General features: G+C 43.2%; 1 protein-coding gene across 1 annotated transcript in view; it reads right to left on the reverse strand.

The window, feature by feature from the left end:
- DCBLD1 (discoidin, CUB and LCCL domain containing 1) overlaps positions 1-14537 on the reverse strand; it is a 48566-nt gene extending 34029 nt beyond the window's left edge. The window contains exon 1 of the mRNA XM_050316184.1: positions 14209-14537. Coding sequence (XP_050172141.1) covers positions 14209-14458 — 250 coding nt within the window. The 5' untranslated portion in view covers positions 14459-14537. The remainder of the gene's footprint in view (positions 1-14208) is intronic.
- Positions 14538-16231: the final 1694 nt, after the last annotated feature.

The following is a 16231-nucleotide window of genomic DNA, read 5'->3' on the forward strand; positions in this document are numbered from 1 at the left end:
AACTTTGACTTGCTACCATATAATTACACTGACATTTTATCCAACTCACTCAACTGTTTTTTCACAAGCAACCACATTTGTTTTGAAGCTTTACCATTATTACTGGCTTTGTTGCCTGCTATTTATTTTTGTTGCAGGTTCATGCTGGGAATAGAGAGGAATAGAAGATATAGATCCAAAATCAGCTCACCATAAAACATATTCAATATGCTGTTTTCAGATCTTGTTCACATGCTTTAAAAAACATCTGTTGTTCCAGTTTTTTACCCAAGCATTATTGCTTTTAGGATGCATAGGAAAATACTCAAGATGAAAGGAAAACTAGCATCATGAGCAAATAATCTTTTAATGGAAGCTTTCTGCAACTGAAATAAAAATATAAAGAGCAACACAGTACATGAGCTATCAACTTTCTGAACAGAGAGAGGGGTCCACAGAGGTCCAGGCAACGTAAAACCAGATCACTTCTGGCAGGACACAGTACAACCTTGCTGCCTATGTTGCCAACTGCTGTGTAGTAAAAAAAATAGAATGTCCATAGCCTTTAATTTACCCAGCATGTTTCCATCTGTGAGCATTTGCTTTAGCTGGGCTGATCAAAATAAAGTAACTAACTTGAGCTTGGTTTGCAACTTATCTTTACTAGGAAAGAAAAGGGAAAACAAAGGGGAAAGTTACAGAGCCACATGGGGATGAACTCCTTAGAATGGAAAGTCAAATATTCACATAGTTTTCATCTCACTAGGCTATGTTCTGGCCTGTGTCACCTTGGTACAGTCCTAAGGATCCTTTGTGATATAAAATGCTCCTCAAAAAACTGTAAAGACACTGCTATCACATTATGACTCTGACAACTGTCCAGGTCACAGAGCCTTATATTTCTGCAGAAAGTATAGAGGCAAAACTGTGCATAAGAGACCTCAGCCTGCCTCTGTCGAGGTTATACAAGGTCTTACTCCCAGGGATACTCCTTCTTTTTTGTTAAATCTGTCTTTGAGTCACAGTATTAACACCTGAACACCTTTTGAGCTAAGAATTCATAAATGCTCTTTTCTGACTTTTCACTGGTGGGTCATGGTCATTCAAACACTCGAGCTGACGAGAGGTAGGCTCAGCATCAGCCTGCACCTGTGACGTCCCTTGCTGCCTCTGTTCTGCTTGCCTGCCTCAAAGGAAAAGCTAATGATAAAAGCTTGTTTGCCACAAGAACTGAAGCAATGTCCAAGAAGTCAGACCAAGTCCTAGTAACTATTGTTTCTTACAGAAGAGGCTGACTGCAGCTCTGAATTTTGAGTTTCTCAGCAAGATTGTCAGAGCAAAGAAAAATCTTACGCTGAAATTTGATGGAAAACATATCCTAGGGAAGGAGTCAGGAGGTATAGAGGGAAGGTACAGTAAAGCTCAGGATCTAATGGGTTCAAAGAGAGATTTAATGATTAAATGTTAGTGAAAAAAATTACAAATATAACACCATTATATACCAAGGGCTCAGAAATGGAGGCAAGTTGTAAGAAATTCAAAGCATATCCCTATTTTCAAATGAAAAATGTGAACAATACTACCATTACTTTTGCTCTCACTATTTTCCACAGATGATTTTGATTTCCAGTAGAAATGTATTGGCCAAACATCAAAAACACTGCGTTGAAAACACAACTCCATGTGTTTAGTCCTTATGAAAACTATCATTTAAATACCTGACGTCACGCTCTTTTCTATAGGCACAGCTCTTCTGGCTGGAAATATGTTTATTCAACCAGTCAGTTTGACACAGAATTTCTTGCTGACACTGAATTTTTAATTAGTACTACTGAGAACTGTTTTCTATCACCCCATTTGGCAAGAAGCTGGCAGCCTTGCCTCAGATATCCAAGTTTCCTCACTTCTCACTGGACAGCAGCAAAGCAAAATATTTGAGCACAAGGTATTCAGCAACCAGAGAGTCTAAACCTACTTAGATTTAATAAAATCTCCCCACATCACCAGAAGTTATTGAAAGCACATCAAACATGCTTTTTAAAACAAGTTGCCATGGGCATTTGAATCAAGACCAAGATCATGGTCTCTGGATCACGGCCCTCTTGGCCTCCATGCAGGTTGTACCAAAGATCACACAGCACTGAAAAATTAGGGCTGTTTACCAGAGATAAAAATACTCTCCTAGGGCAGGTGATGGAAACAGCTCCCCAAGAAGTGAGAACCACAGCTGGCACCTTCTGCCGCAGCAGTGAGCACACCACTCTCACCCTGCCCTGTCTCACACGGTGCTCACTGAGAGCAGTGCATGTTTGCAAAACCAAACCTAGGGCCCCACCAAAAGACACCAGGACGTATCTCTGTGGAAAGGGTAAGAGGAGATACCACGTGGCTGGTAGATAGTACCATTTCCCACCCTCAGACACACACGTGATGAATGTGTGTGGGACAAGGTGGAAAAGTATCTCCAAGCAGCTGTGTCTGGGCTGGGTCTCACCATGGCTGCTGGCTAACAGGCAGGAGGGCCCCCTACGGGATCTAACCTGCCCAGGAAGGACATAGGTAATGAAATCAATGCCCTCAAACAAGCTCTGGCCCCACACTGTGAGCTACACTGGGTATAGCCCCTGACAGATACTGAGGCTTTAGCAAAATGATGGTGGTGTCAGAGGCAGCACAGCTAGAGATCTCTAAACTGACGCTGGTTCCTTCAGGCACCCTCTTGTCATCCAGAATCACCTGGCTAGGATAACTTTCCAAGCCCAGCACACAAGCTGAGCCCTGGTCTCTCACTCCTCTGCTCCCTGGGCTTTTCCACCCCTTCCAACGCATGTAGATGTGCACCATGCCTTCATCCAAGCAGTAATCCCATCCCCCTCTGAGTTTGGGAAAAGGCTACAGTTTTTCAAATAAGTGCTATAAAAAGTTTCTATGTGCTGTACCTTTCAGGAACGTGTTGATATGGCCAACTACAAAACAGTTACAGAGTATGGTATCAAAGCGCATTTTCAAAAGCATTGCTACAATACCCTGGCTGCAAACAGCTGCCTTTCTCATCCTGATTCACCCTCATGAAGCAATTCACAACGGACTTGGACCTACTCCAGTGCTAAATACGTGTTACGCCTAGGCCTGTTCATACACTAAGCCCATAGTTCCCTGCCCCCTTCCATCACATCGGACAAGCCAATTCACTCTTGGTACCAGCATTTCACTCTTGATGTCTCTGGTTACAGACTGCTGTTACCTGCTGCCCCTTGGCTGCCCATCTCATTCCCATCGGGATGAAGCCCCACAAAGCAACTTTATCTCCCTCTCTGACTCCTCTCCCAGTCTGACATCCTTTTGCACAACCACCTTCATGGTGATGCTTGGGACAAGGCATGCTCCCTTACCCCTCATGGAGGCCAGGGAGTAGAGCTTTTGGGGGTTGCTGGCCTGTCCTTCCTTCCTACTCCTTTCTCGCTTGAGAGAAGAGAGCAGAAAACTGAGTTTGTATACCTAAATTTTTGATTCAGCCAAAATACCCCAGCATTTTCTGAAGAGCCACAGCTGCAGATGGACAGTGTCAAGGTGAAGAAAACACCACTGAGTCAAGGGAACAGCTCTGAGAGCTCTGATGAGAAACCCGAGAAGAGAAATAAGATTCGTCTCATCTTCCACATTGCTTTCACTGAAGTAATCACTCCAGCTTATTAAAAGCTACAATATAACTGAATCAAGAAGGAGTTTTGCATCTGTGTTTGAAATGAGTTATGTCTAAGAACAGATAAGTATCTAAAAAACAAATCAATTCCTTCCAGTCAAATCTGTGCCATCCCTGCTGATGTGGGACAGTGAAAAAGACAGGGAAACCCCAGGTTTCTTGCTAAATGCCATACAAATCCACTAGTGTGGTCTGAAAACACGTCATGTTTTCATACAGCTACTTTAACTTCCATCACTAATGGAATCATGCACACTGCAAACACAAATGGGTTCACGCCTTCACTGCTTTCTGAGGTGATGGAGTAAAATCCAGAGAACAGTTCTTCATCTCTATCCTCTCCGCTGCCAAACCTGGGTCAAGAGCATCAGCTGCTCACTGTGCCTTTACAACAGAAGAGAGAGAGCTCCACACAACCAAGACCTAAACCCATCGCTTTTCTAGAGAGTGGTGAGATGTCAGACCTTTGTGCTTTTCCTGGCAGTGACCTCAAGCAGGTAACTAAAAGAAAGGACAACATCACAGTTCAGTGGCATTGCTGGGCAGGTGAGCACCCCCAGTCCTCCTTCCCAACAGTGCTGGGGTCCGGAGCCACAGGCACCATGTGGGCATGGGGGGGATGGCTATGCATTTGGGGATTTCACAAACCACCACATTCAGGGCAGATGCCATTTACACTAGCCAAGCAACTGGCTGAGCTCTGCTTCTAAAGCATATAAATACACAGCAGGATTTTTTCAAGAAGTCCAGTTTTACATTCTTCACAATATTTTGTGGATACAGTAAAAATCATTTTCAAATAATGAAGGAAACCATTAAAATTTAAGGTAAGTCTATAACCATCTGAACAAAAACAGTGATTGGTATCTTCCATGGCCTTTAAATTAGTATTAATATCTTTTTAAAGGAAGAAATCTCCCACTCCATAGTATGCCATACTGTAAAAGGAAAAACAAATAGCATGTAAACATTTTCTTTGAATTGCATTTAATTTGACTTCATTAGGTTCCCAGGAAACATTTTAACTTCTGCTGCAGCAGCTCCTGAGGACACTCATTTTGCTGCCCTAGCTAACCAAGCAGTGGCTGGCAGGAGGGCTGAGAGCAGGAAGGGAAGGGAGAGCAGCAGAAGAAACAAAGGAACACTGTGGAGTGCTGATTTTGTTGCCCAAATTATTTACTTATGAACTTCAAAGGGATGCAATAGGAGAAGGAGGCCAAACAAACCACAGAATGTTTTCCCCTCCTCTTCACAGACATTATTTACCGTAATGTCACTCTTAGAGTAGAAATGAGAAAAAAAGCAAATGATCTCCAATTGGTTCCACAGTGGTTCCATAAATCACAAATTTCTACCATGTGCCCATCCGCAACCACCCCTACAGCCTTTCAGGCTGCAGCTGGGGGCTTGCTTTTCTCAGGGTGTCCTCTGCAGCCAGACTCAGGAGATGCTCTGCCTCAAACATATAACAAGTTATTTTGGTAACCAGTTGGATTGCCATCAAGTATAGGAAAAAGAAAAAAAAAAAAAGAATCCCTGACAACCCCTCTAAATGTCTTACATAGCAAAGCAGCTTACATCCATACTACCATTTTTCAAAGTTAAAGAGTTTTTTAGCAATTGCAGCACAGCCATCTGCCAGTAGCCAGGGAAATCTTTCCAGCTGTGCTGACCTACATGGCAGTGACTTTGCTGGATTGCTACAACTGATCTGGGCAGCCTTTACTACCCCAGAAATCTCTCACCCTTGCAGAAATTCACAAAAACCTAGCAAGATCTGATATTTTATTTATTTAGCTGCTAAAAGGCCAAAAGAAAGCAGAAATCTCCTTATAAGCAACTTCTCACATCAACAGAAAGCCATATTCACTGAAGAGGGAATTTCACATTCAGCATACAGGTTCAAAAGCTGAACAACTAGCAAAGTCTTACTTCAACTAACAAAAATGCAAACCAGAAGCTCTCTCACTGAAACTCTTCCAGTATCCATAAAGACTTGATTAACTCTGCTACTTAAAATAACTTTCTGGAAAGCAACCATCTCATCTGCATAAACATTTTAGGGGCTTGTATCAGGATGAAGCCTAATACTACCTGGCAGGAGACCTCAGTGACAGGACAATTCAGATTACCGTAGACATCACAGTGCAAAAGAAGAGAATAGCAGCTACAGCCCGGTAGTTCCTTTCCTATGAATTATTTATGAGTACACAGGATTAAGAAGTTGCTGCATTCTGTGAAGGACAAAATCCTGAAACACAAAAGGGATAAGGTTTGTACAAAATTGCAAATAGCATTGTACAGTTTTCTTACTTTGCTTTTATTATATATGCAAATAGTAGCAAATGAGGTTTGCCTTTGATTTTAAGTATCATTATCTGGTTCCATCACAATCTGTGAAAGACAGACAGTACCAGAGTACATGTCAAAAATAAGTATGGTTTAGTTGCTGCTTCTAGGATTTAGGTAGTATACCCAAATGTAGTCCACCAAAGAAGTAAGTTTCAGTACCAGAATTTGCTTTTCAGCACTCTAAATACAGCACTCTTGTGCTTGTGGGTGTGAGAAACCTTCTATGCCTTTTTAGCTGCTGAAACAAAAGAGATTTGTAAATTAATTATTTATTTCCTGCATAGCTGCATTTAATATTTGTCAGTGCTTTTCTTTTATGAAGGTGGCATATTGCTGTGAGTGACCACCTCAACATCTTACTGTTCTGTGTGGTTTTGGACAGAGATAGGAGAACAGAGTTGTACATGTATGGAAATTTCAGATGAATCTTAAGTATAGGGTCCCCTTTTTGCAAGAGTGAATTTGTTTTTTTTGTTTTCAAAATAAATACCTGCCTACTTTGAGATACATGCCCATATTACACACGTCAAATGCAGCAAAGGCATTGAGAAGTTAATTCCCAAGCACTTGTAACTGCATGCTTGGAAAGAACCATGAAGGATTCTAAATGAATGAGAAGATGGTCATGCTCCACCCATGGTCATCAGCCTTTAGAGTAACTCAGAATCCTGTTGATGCTTCAGTGCTATGAAGCCTGTGGAGAACAAATATCTCACAGACAGAGGTTTCTTCCCTGTCCCTCTGCCTACAGCATCCCAGCAAGATGTCAACCACCCAGGTCTGCAGCAGGAGATGGAGCTCCCTCTCACCCTGTGCTGGGCTAACCCTGCATTGGAGAGACATTGTGCCATTAGGGCATCTCCTCCGATTCTGATTTGTGGCAAACATGCAGTTGGATTTCTATTAAGGGTTTTTTCAGGCAAAGTAGGAAATGCTAATCTTAACTGAGAGTCATATCATATATATGCAAATTGTTTGCTCTACTTTCTCCATCTGTTTTCTTCTCAGGTTTTTCTCTTCACTATGCTTTACTGGAGATTAACTTACAGTATATTGCACCAAATTTGGACTGTGTGGGAAACATATGCTGCAATCTCAGGGCCAGACTTCGAATATTGGGTTGCACAGGAATAGGAATATTCACAGCAGTGTTAAGGACTGACAAACCCACAGGGACAGGAAATTCAGAGACACCACAGTAAGGAGAGGCTGAAGCAGAGCTGTTCCAGTTACAGTAGCAGGTGGGAAGGCAAGATTTCAAAACAGTTTTAATTTGGGCAAGAGGAAATGGCTGAACATGATAGAATGAAACTACACACTCCCCTTATTTTAATATGTAATTCCCTTGTTAGTGTGATACAAGTCAAACAAGATAGAAAGTTAGCAATGACGCAAGGTGGTCTTTTTTTTTAATGAAATCAAACCTATCCTGGCTTACTTGACAAATCACGCATTCACCCTTTATGCCTGTATTTCTAGGTGGAATATGTGATTTGTTAGTAAGAAAGGACAACAGAAAGCATGCCACTTTTCTGCAAGCAGATTATGCAGACACCCCATTATCTCCAAGGTATAAATCAACAAATATCTCTAAAAAAATTAATTGGTTTCTGATGGAAACAATAATTGTCTTTTATCAGCAAGATATATTTTTTCTTTTGTCTTTTTACTCAGTGAACCCAACATCTAGGAAACCAGCTATTTGGTTACTGCACACTAACAAGAAGTGGTTTCTTGCAACTCCAGTAGAAATAGAAGCAAAAATTAACTAAGATTAACTGAACTATTCTGACCTGAAATGCTGAAAGCAAGAAATGTCGAAAGCAAGAAATGCCTTTTATCACTATTGTCATATTACCAGCCTGCCTGATACTTGTCATCAAGGTATTAACCAGAATAGTACATGCAGAAGCTCCATAAACCAGGAAATTTTGTTTCTGGTTAATTCTTGTTACAGACAGTTGCTGTAAAAGATATTTTAAAATAAAAAAATAGAGAGAAAAGCACCTACACCATTTCTTAAGTACTGTAGTGTTGGTTGTGGTACCATATATGGCCCATACCATCATTTCAGTGTCTTCTGTGACATGTTAATGTGAGACTGCACAAAAGGTATTTGCTAATGGATGGAGAAAACAGCACAGAAGAGTGTATTTTATGCCACTCTGTGTACACCACATACACTGAAACTCCATAATTTCATTTTTTAATTGGAATTTTTTGATTAGCAGTACTACCAAAGAATCATGTTCTCCAGTTTTGAAACAGGATACAGCAGAAAGATCTGAACAGTTTTTCCACTCATTTCAAGAGTGAATACCTCAATGTAACTGCTCAATTTATTTTGATACAGTTTTATTTTGCTTTCCACCTCCAGAATACAGGGACTGAAATTCATCTAAAAACAAAATAGCAGATTAAGTTTCAAAACACAAGCACTAGCAAGGACCATGAGTTTAACCACGCTTCTTCTGTCTGTGCTAAGATACCAACAGAACAGTAAGTGCTGACTCCTTGAGTTTGAAAATGTTAACACTTATGACCACTCAAAAAACCTTCAGTTCTGTAGCTCACAAACATTTCAACTTCAATTCCCTTGCAACATGCTGACACAAGAAACATGGGATAATAGAAACCTCTGTCTTTGGGAGAAAACTGAAACAAGGAGTGCAATAGCTCTAAAGTGAGCCATGGACCTTGCTGCTGAAACCTCCCAGCAGAGGGAGATCCACAGGATATCTGAATTTATTTCGCAGGTTAAAATATGTATTTTCATACCTGGAGGACAAAGTGGAGGTTTGTTTTTTTTTTTAAAATTTATTTTGTGTGTGTGTATTATGAGCTCATTTTAGAAATGAAGCATAGCTGACATTAAGTCAAAACAACACACCAACACAGAACTGGTGTGGCACCAGAGCAAAACACAAGGAGTTTCAGACAGAAGCTACACATTTCCCTTCTGCGCAGTTACCACAGCTGCAACAACAAGGCTCAGGCATGTAACAAAAGCCATTCTGTTCGGGTGGGTGAAGAAATCCACCTATGCCTTCAGCTTTCTGAGGTCTCCCCTGCTACTCCATGAAGAAAAGTTTTGTTTGATTTCTGACAGGCCTTTGTATAGCATGAGGGATCACATCCAGAATTCCCCATGTGTTTTTGTAATTTGAAATAAAACAAATAAACACAATTTTTATTCAGTAGACACGAACATCTGGAAGATGACATCAACATGACTTCAACTTTAATGTCAAAGCAACAGACTGAAATCCAATATTGTTGAACAATTTGTGGTGGAGGTGCCAGAAACTCAAACATCATGGAATAAAATTATGATGGATACAAAGTTTCTGCCACAGCTGAGGGAAGAAACAATGCTTTAGAGCTGTACTAAATGCCTCACGAACATTAAGGTAATCACAGAAGCAACTCGGGCATAAATGTGTGATACTAAATATTAAAATGAAGAAGATACTGGTCCAGTAGGAGGACTGGGGACTGGATTTGCCTGGTCTTGCCCTGCTCTGCTTTCCCCATTTATTCTCCTTTCCCTCATCATGACAGTTGAAAATACATTTAGTGAAGCCCTTCAGAGATGGGCCAAGACTGCACAGCATGGGCACACTCATCCTGCCTTCTGCCCATGTGGGAAAGGGGAGAATGGAGCAGCCACCCAGGAAGCTGCTGCCACCAGATAGCAATCGTGTCCCATCAGGGCAATGGAAAAAACAAGTAAGGTCACACTGGGACTGGAAATCCTGCTCAGGGAGGATAAGAAAGTCCCATCAGCACCAAACTAAGCCTTCACATCTTGAAAGGAAACTCCTAAGAAGCAAGTCCTGTCTCTATCAAAAGAAGAGACAGGGAGAGAGTGAATGAAAAGACCAAAATGTTTCCTCCTCATAACACTCAACTCCCAGGCTTAATTATACAGGATCAACAATCCTAACCATAACTACTGGCAGCCTCTCTATGTACAAGAGCCAACCTCAAAAATGTGGCTTTAGCACTCACACAATTTTAACAGACAAAAATCAGTTTAATTAGATAGCTTGTAATTTCTTTTGAAAGCAAAAATGAAAATATCTGTATACTCTTAAAACTAGTCAAACCACTACCCTTTTTTATTTAAACATCACTATTAGCTTGTCCCAGTTTGAAGTTTCCCACTTGCAGTTGTAACACTAATTAAACCTTTTGGGGAAGTTGTGTGTTCATTCTTATGCATTGCTATTAATATTTTTTATTGCAGTTAGCTGGGATCCAACACCATTCCAGTCAGAAGGATTTTATTTGGATTTTGTCTGGCTTGTTTTATTCTTAGCAGATGGTGCAAACCCATGTGTTGATGAGTACATGCCACAGGAGAGCATCTGATACGATACAGCAAGCCCCAAACTACAGTGATGTCTATGCTGAGGACTTCATTGCCTGCCACCATGTAGGACCACACTTCTTGGCGTGATGTGTTAGCTCAGATGGGCTTTCAAAACTATACTACTGGTACCTATGATGGTTTTGAGAAGGTACCTTAGGCATCTCTATACAGTAGCATGAGCATCCTCAACATTGGTGTTTTTTCAAACTAATTTTTACTGTGCTACACATGTAACTCAAGTGAATCAAAGGTAACACAGTTTTAATAAACATAAATTAATGTATTTTTGCATATGCAAATCAATAAATAATTTTCATGAAATATCATTCAATAGCCATGCAGGTAATAACTTTCCCAAAGCATCTTCTCCTTGCATTAACAGCGAGACTATTGGTGGCCTCCCTGTCTCTGATTTTGTTTGAAATACATCCCCTGATAAACTAAAGAGAAGTACATATAAAGAGCTTAGAGCTATTTATAGCAAAGACTGTGTGACTGAAAACATTGCAGTTTTCTTGTGGTGGATACACGCATTGCTTATGAACTGCAACTGGAAAACTGTTACCTCCCTCTTTAGCAATTCTAGTCAGCATTCTCAAGGCAAGAGAGGGAGCCAAGGAAGGAAACAGACATAAGGACAAAAAACAAACAAACTGAAAATGTACCGATCACTTATATTCAAAAACTGGAGGGGGATGGGTTTCGGGGGTACAAGAAAAACTCATCTCAATCTGCATTTCAAACTGCTGAAAATGGGCATACAAAGTGGATTAGCAGGATCACACCAGTATTCTTCGGGTAAGGGTTTTGTGAAAGCCCCTGAGAACAGGCATAATCTCTCATAATTACTGGATACACTGTTGTCACATTAAATAACAGCCTTTCCTCAAAACATTTAAAAGTCTACTGCCCATCAATTCTTGCAACTGGGCATTGGGCACAACTGGCAGCAAATCCAGGAATACTGCAAGCAGAGCTCACTCCTGGATGCTGATCTGCAAATCCCACATGAACTAGTTTCATAGCTGTGCTTTATTTGAAGTGAAAATAAATGAGGTACAGCAAGAGCAGTGGCTTAAATCTTGTTCTTAATAGATTAAAATCCCCATTCCTCTTATGCCTTCCTACAAACAAACAACCCTCCGGTCATTTTAAAGTCCTATTGGCCAGAAATGGATATAAAATGAATGAGAACTGAAAGACTAAGATCCAACTACTCATTTCTGCTGCCCACAATTATATAGATCAAGGTCTTATAACGACACCAGAAAAAAACCCAGGGAATGGTGAAATGCAAAGACAGTGTCTTCAGCTTTGCCTTCATTCTGCCTTGGGTTCTAAGTGCTGGAGGAGATTTTTAGAAGAGATACCAGGACAGGTATGGCTGTGTGAGGTTGGCAGGTGGGGAGTAAGGTATGTTTTATAGTCATCAGCAAAGAACTGCAACCCCAAGAGAAGATCAGTGCACAGCAGAGTAAAAAGAGAAAAGAATCACCTTTAATTAGAAATCCCAAAGCTATTTATTACTCATGGACAGTCACAGATGTAGTATTTGTCCCCAGATGAGACCTACTAAGCCTAAAAATATTTTTAGGTAAAATCGGTTCCCTAAGTACTCAGCCTTTCCTATCATCATTTTATGGACAACAAAATTCCACATTCCTAGTTGTCCTGGGACAACACACACAGTTAACATATTTTCAAGAACAGAAAGAGAGTTGACACCTGGACTCTGCACACACTCAGATATGAGCCAGTCTCTGAAGTAATCAAGCCACAGTGAAAAAAGGGGTCTTTCCTTAATTTGAAACTTAAGTAAAAGAACAGAAGCTGTAACAGTTGCTTCATCCTTGTTCTGTATCACCCCCAAAGAAAAAAATTAAGGGAAACGTGAAGGCTGCAGGTTGTGCAGCCAGCTCATGACAGGTCAGGAAAATGTACTGCTTCATTTTTAAAAACGGGTATTTTAAAATCAATATACTTACACCAGCACATCTTTCTTTGAACCAGTTGGTGGGAGGCACCAGTGGTGACGATACAGAGAATTATCTGAAACTCAAGCCTGATTCACTCTGGCACTTCTACTCCATTACAACTTTTAAATCAAGTCAAGAAGCTTGTGTAACAGGAAGTTTCTGTCCACTTATCCTTATCTCCTTTCTCCACTGGTGTGACTTTAGAACACTTAGCCCCTAATTTATAGGGTAATAGTAACAAACAAACACATAGAAAAACTGCCCTCTGAGGAGAAACGAGAGGGGGGGGAAGAGAGTCAACATCTTTTCTGCTTTCTAGACACTGGACACACTTGTAAATGTGAGTTTGATCCAAAAAGAACCAGGCAAAATATTACTTGTGTTTCCATGCTCTTGGTTTGATAATAGAAGCATTTTTATCATAAATACAACATAAATGCTTTTACCAGTTAATGTGGGAATACAGAGAAGGAGGGATGTTCATACTGCTCCGTGCTACTGTATGCACCCTCAGAAATCCAAGCAAACTTACTATTTCTCACTCCCCAAATGACTTTTTTGTCCTTGATGTCTTGGTGTGAGAAACAAACATTGATGAAACAAACAAAAAAAACCAACATGAAACACAGACGAAAAGAGAGGATTTGGGGAATACTTTTTGTTTGCTACCTATGTTTCCTGAAACGTATCAAATTGGAGTCCCAACACACTGAGGACAGAATAGCAAAGCTGCCATGAAGCTGGCAGGTGGAAAGGCAACACGACTCACACTAAACTCTCCCTTCTGTGGAGATCCATACCAGAAATCTCTGTTAAAATAAAGTTGTGGGAAAAATAGGTATAAATCAGCTGAAGTACTTTGTCATTGCCTGTATGCAACGCTAATGCACAGCACTGGGTTCTGAAATTTGCAGCCAAGTTAGAACATTAATAAGGGAGCTTTTAAGTTACCTGAATGTATTGTCAAGCTCGTTATGACGCTTAGCTTCCAGTATTACCTATTTTATCGGTAGCTGTCAGTGAACTCTTCTAAGACGGATGCATCAGGCCATGCAATGCCACTGCCAAAAGGTTGCAACTCCTCGGTAGGAGATGTCATGTGCACTTGTAATTTACATAGGAAGCTTAACCGTGAGCAGCACAAAACCAGAGGCTAAAAAGAATAATACCTGCGCCCTAATTGCAGCAAACTGCATTATCACAAAAGGGTTCGTAAGATCCCCTCGAGGTTCCCACGGAACTTTGTCCCGGCACAAGTATGGGCATTTCCCATTTTCAGCGAGGCAGCGGGAGAGCAGGGCTGCCTACAGGCAGTCCCAGCTGTGGGGCAGGGGCTGCCGGCCCCTGCCCCGGCCGGAGCAGACGCGGTCCTGCCGGTGTCCGAGCGGCTCCCGCCGCGCCCGGGGCTCCCGCCGGCGCTGACGAAGGCGCGGCCAAAGACGGGCGCCCAGGTGGCCGCTCCCTGCCTCCCGCTCGCGAAACTTGCTGGAGACTTTTCCGCCACTTGCTTGACTTATTAAAAAGGAAAACAAAACAAAATCCGAAATAAAAAAAAGATCAAGAAAGACGTAGTATACGTTTACCATAAGGCCGGTTACCACTTTAATCTCGCAGCTACTCAGACACGGGGATAAACCCGGCGAGGATTAACCAGGTCAACTATATACAGCCCTGAGAGCAGCTCAGGCTACGCTCAAGCACAGCAGCGAGGCGAGGGCGGTGGGGATCCCCCCACCACCATCAGCCCACCGCTCGCCCCCGGCGCAGGGAGCCCCCTCGGGGGGCCGCGCACGCTGCCGATCTCCCCCCGCCCCCGGACTCACCCAGCGTCTCCGCCCGCAGCCAGAGCGGGGCCGAGGCTCCGAGCAGCAGCGAGAGCAGCAGCGAGGGGGCGGCCCGCGCCCCCCCGGCGGGGCCCATGGCTCCGGCTCTCGGCGGGGCGGGCAAGGCACAACTTCCCCACTTCCCTCCTGCTCCTTTCTCGTCCTCTCCTCTTCCTCCTCCTCCTCCTCGTCGGGGCGGCTCCGGAGCCAGCCCGCGCTCCCGCGGCGGGGGGCGGTCACCTCCCGGCATCCTTCCCCCCCGCAGGTGTTCCTGCGGAGGCGGAGAAGGGGCCGTGCGGGGCTGCCTCTGGCCCCGTGCCCCGCCGGTGGCCAGGCTGCAGCGCTGCCGCCTCCCGCCTCCCTCCTCCCCGGCCTGGGGCTGGGGGTGGAGAGAGGAAACGGGAGAAGGGGAAGCGCCACTATTCCCATTGGGCTGCCGCGCGGGGTATCTCCTCCTCCTGCCGTGGACCGAGGGGCCGGCGCGGCCCCGCCGCCCCCTCCCCTCCCCGAGTGCTGTTTCTCCCACCCACCGGCGCTCTGGGGTGCTGCACCGGGGTCGTGGGGCTCCCCACGGTTGGGGGGGCTCCCCCAAAACCGTGCAGCCCCCAGCATCGCCTGCGAAATCCCGAAGTTGGCAGGCCGTATGCATGCCCACGTATATACACGCACACCCGTATATACGTGCATGTTTATAAGGAAGCAGGATTATTTTGCCGTTTGCAGACTAATTCCCAGGAGTCGCTGCCGCTGCCCCAGCGGGAGGGGTCGCAGGGGTGCCTGCGCGGGGGGGCCACGAGTGGGTCTGGTGGGCAGCGTAGCCGGACGGGGCAAGCGGGAGCGTCTGGCCCCTTCAGCACAGCCAGGGTCGTGACGGGGCTTCTCGCACCTGTATCCTGCTCCTGGGAGGCCATCCTCATGTAGGGCTGCGACCGCAAGGTTAACTTGTGCGAGCTTTTGTGAACTGCCATTATGGGCTGAATTAATTGCAGTCTGCTGTCTGGGTGGGATGCCCTTGGCTCTGGAGAAGACCTGTGGCACAGGGACGAACACAGGTGCACGGCAGGGAAACAGTGCCAGTGACCCCAGGAGACGCCCATATTAAGCAAGCCCCAGCGGTTGGCCTTTTAAAAGTATTCTGGAGAATTGAAGGTAGCCTGTCTGACTCTCTACATGCTTTTCAAGGATGGGTTGCTGTGAGGCAGGTGGATTCACACTGCTGGCAGTTCGGAAAACACTGTACTGCTATGCTAAAATGAAGTACAGAATTACCTTGTATGTCATAGAGATAAAATAGTTAGGTTTTATATTATGTTAGAAAAAAAGTGAAGTTTAGTAAACCTTTATTTTAATTGAGCTCTTGTTTTGTAAGTGTTAATGTCTGTTTTTTAACTTTTCAGACACCATATGTGATCAGGCATATTTTTTACCACGTACCCAGTACATTATATTCTCGGTATATGTATTTAACACACGTTGTTAGTACTTGAGACTTACCCTTCTTTGCAAAGGAGAGTTTGAAATCTAGACTAAAATGTTAGACATGGTGTAAGGCAGAAAGAGTGTTTGTTAGTGCAGCAGTTTGGTGGTCAGACTAAGCCTTGCTGGATTTTGCCAACAAATGACAGCATCCTTCTGGTTGAAGGAGGTTGGGATGGATTACTCTCTTCAAGATTCTGAAGACTGAGAGGTTTTTAAAGAGGAGTGTGTCCATGTGAATAAAAGTGGTCTGTACTTGTACTTGTCTCACAGATTGTCAGAACAAATCCATACAAATGAGGATGACCATGAAGAGGAAGTGACCAAAAAGGAAAATTCTGCAACATCCTCAAGATTGGATTTTAAAACCTCACAGAATTGGTGAAAATATTGTAGTCATAGAAAATAGTTTTTCCAATACCAAATACTGGTTCAAAACATACAGATGAAACCCAACATTAATGAAAACATGAGGGAGATAAATGAACAGGACAATATATGTGTTGTGAAACATTCATCATGTTTGAAAGAGTTGCAGTTATTTAAA

The sequence above is a fragment of the Myiozetetes cayanensis genome, unplaced genomic scaffold, assembly GCF_022539395.1.
Source record: "Myiozetetes cayanensis isolate MyiCay16 unplaced genomic scaffold, myiCay2020 scf2-11, whole genome shotgun sequence".
Classification (NCBI taxonomy): domain Eukaryota; kingdom Metazoa; phylum Chordata; class Aves; order Passeriformes; family Tyrannidae; genus Myiozetetes; species Myiozetetes cayanensis.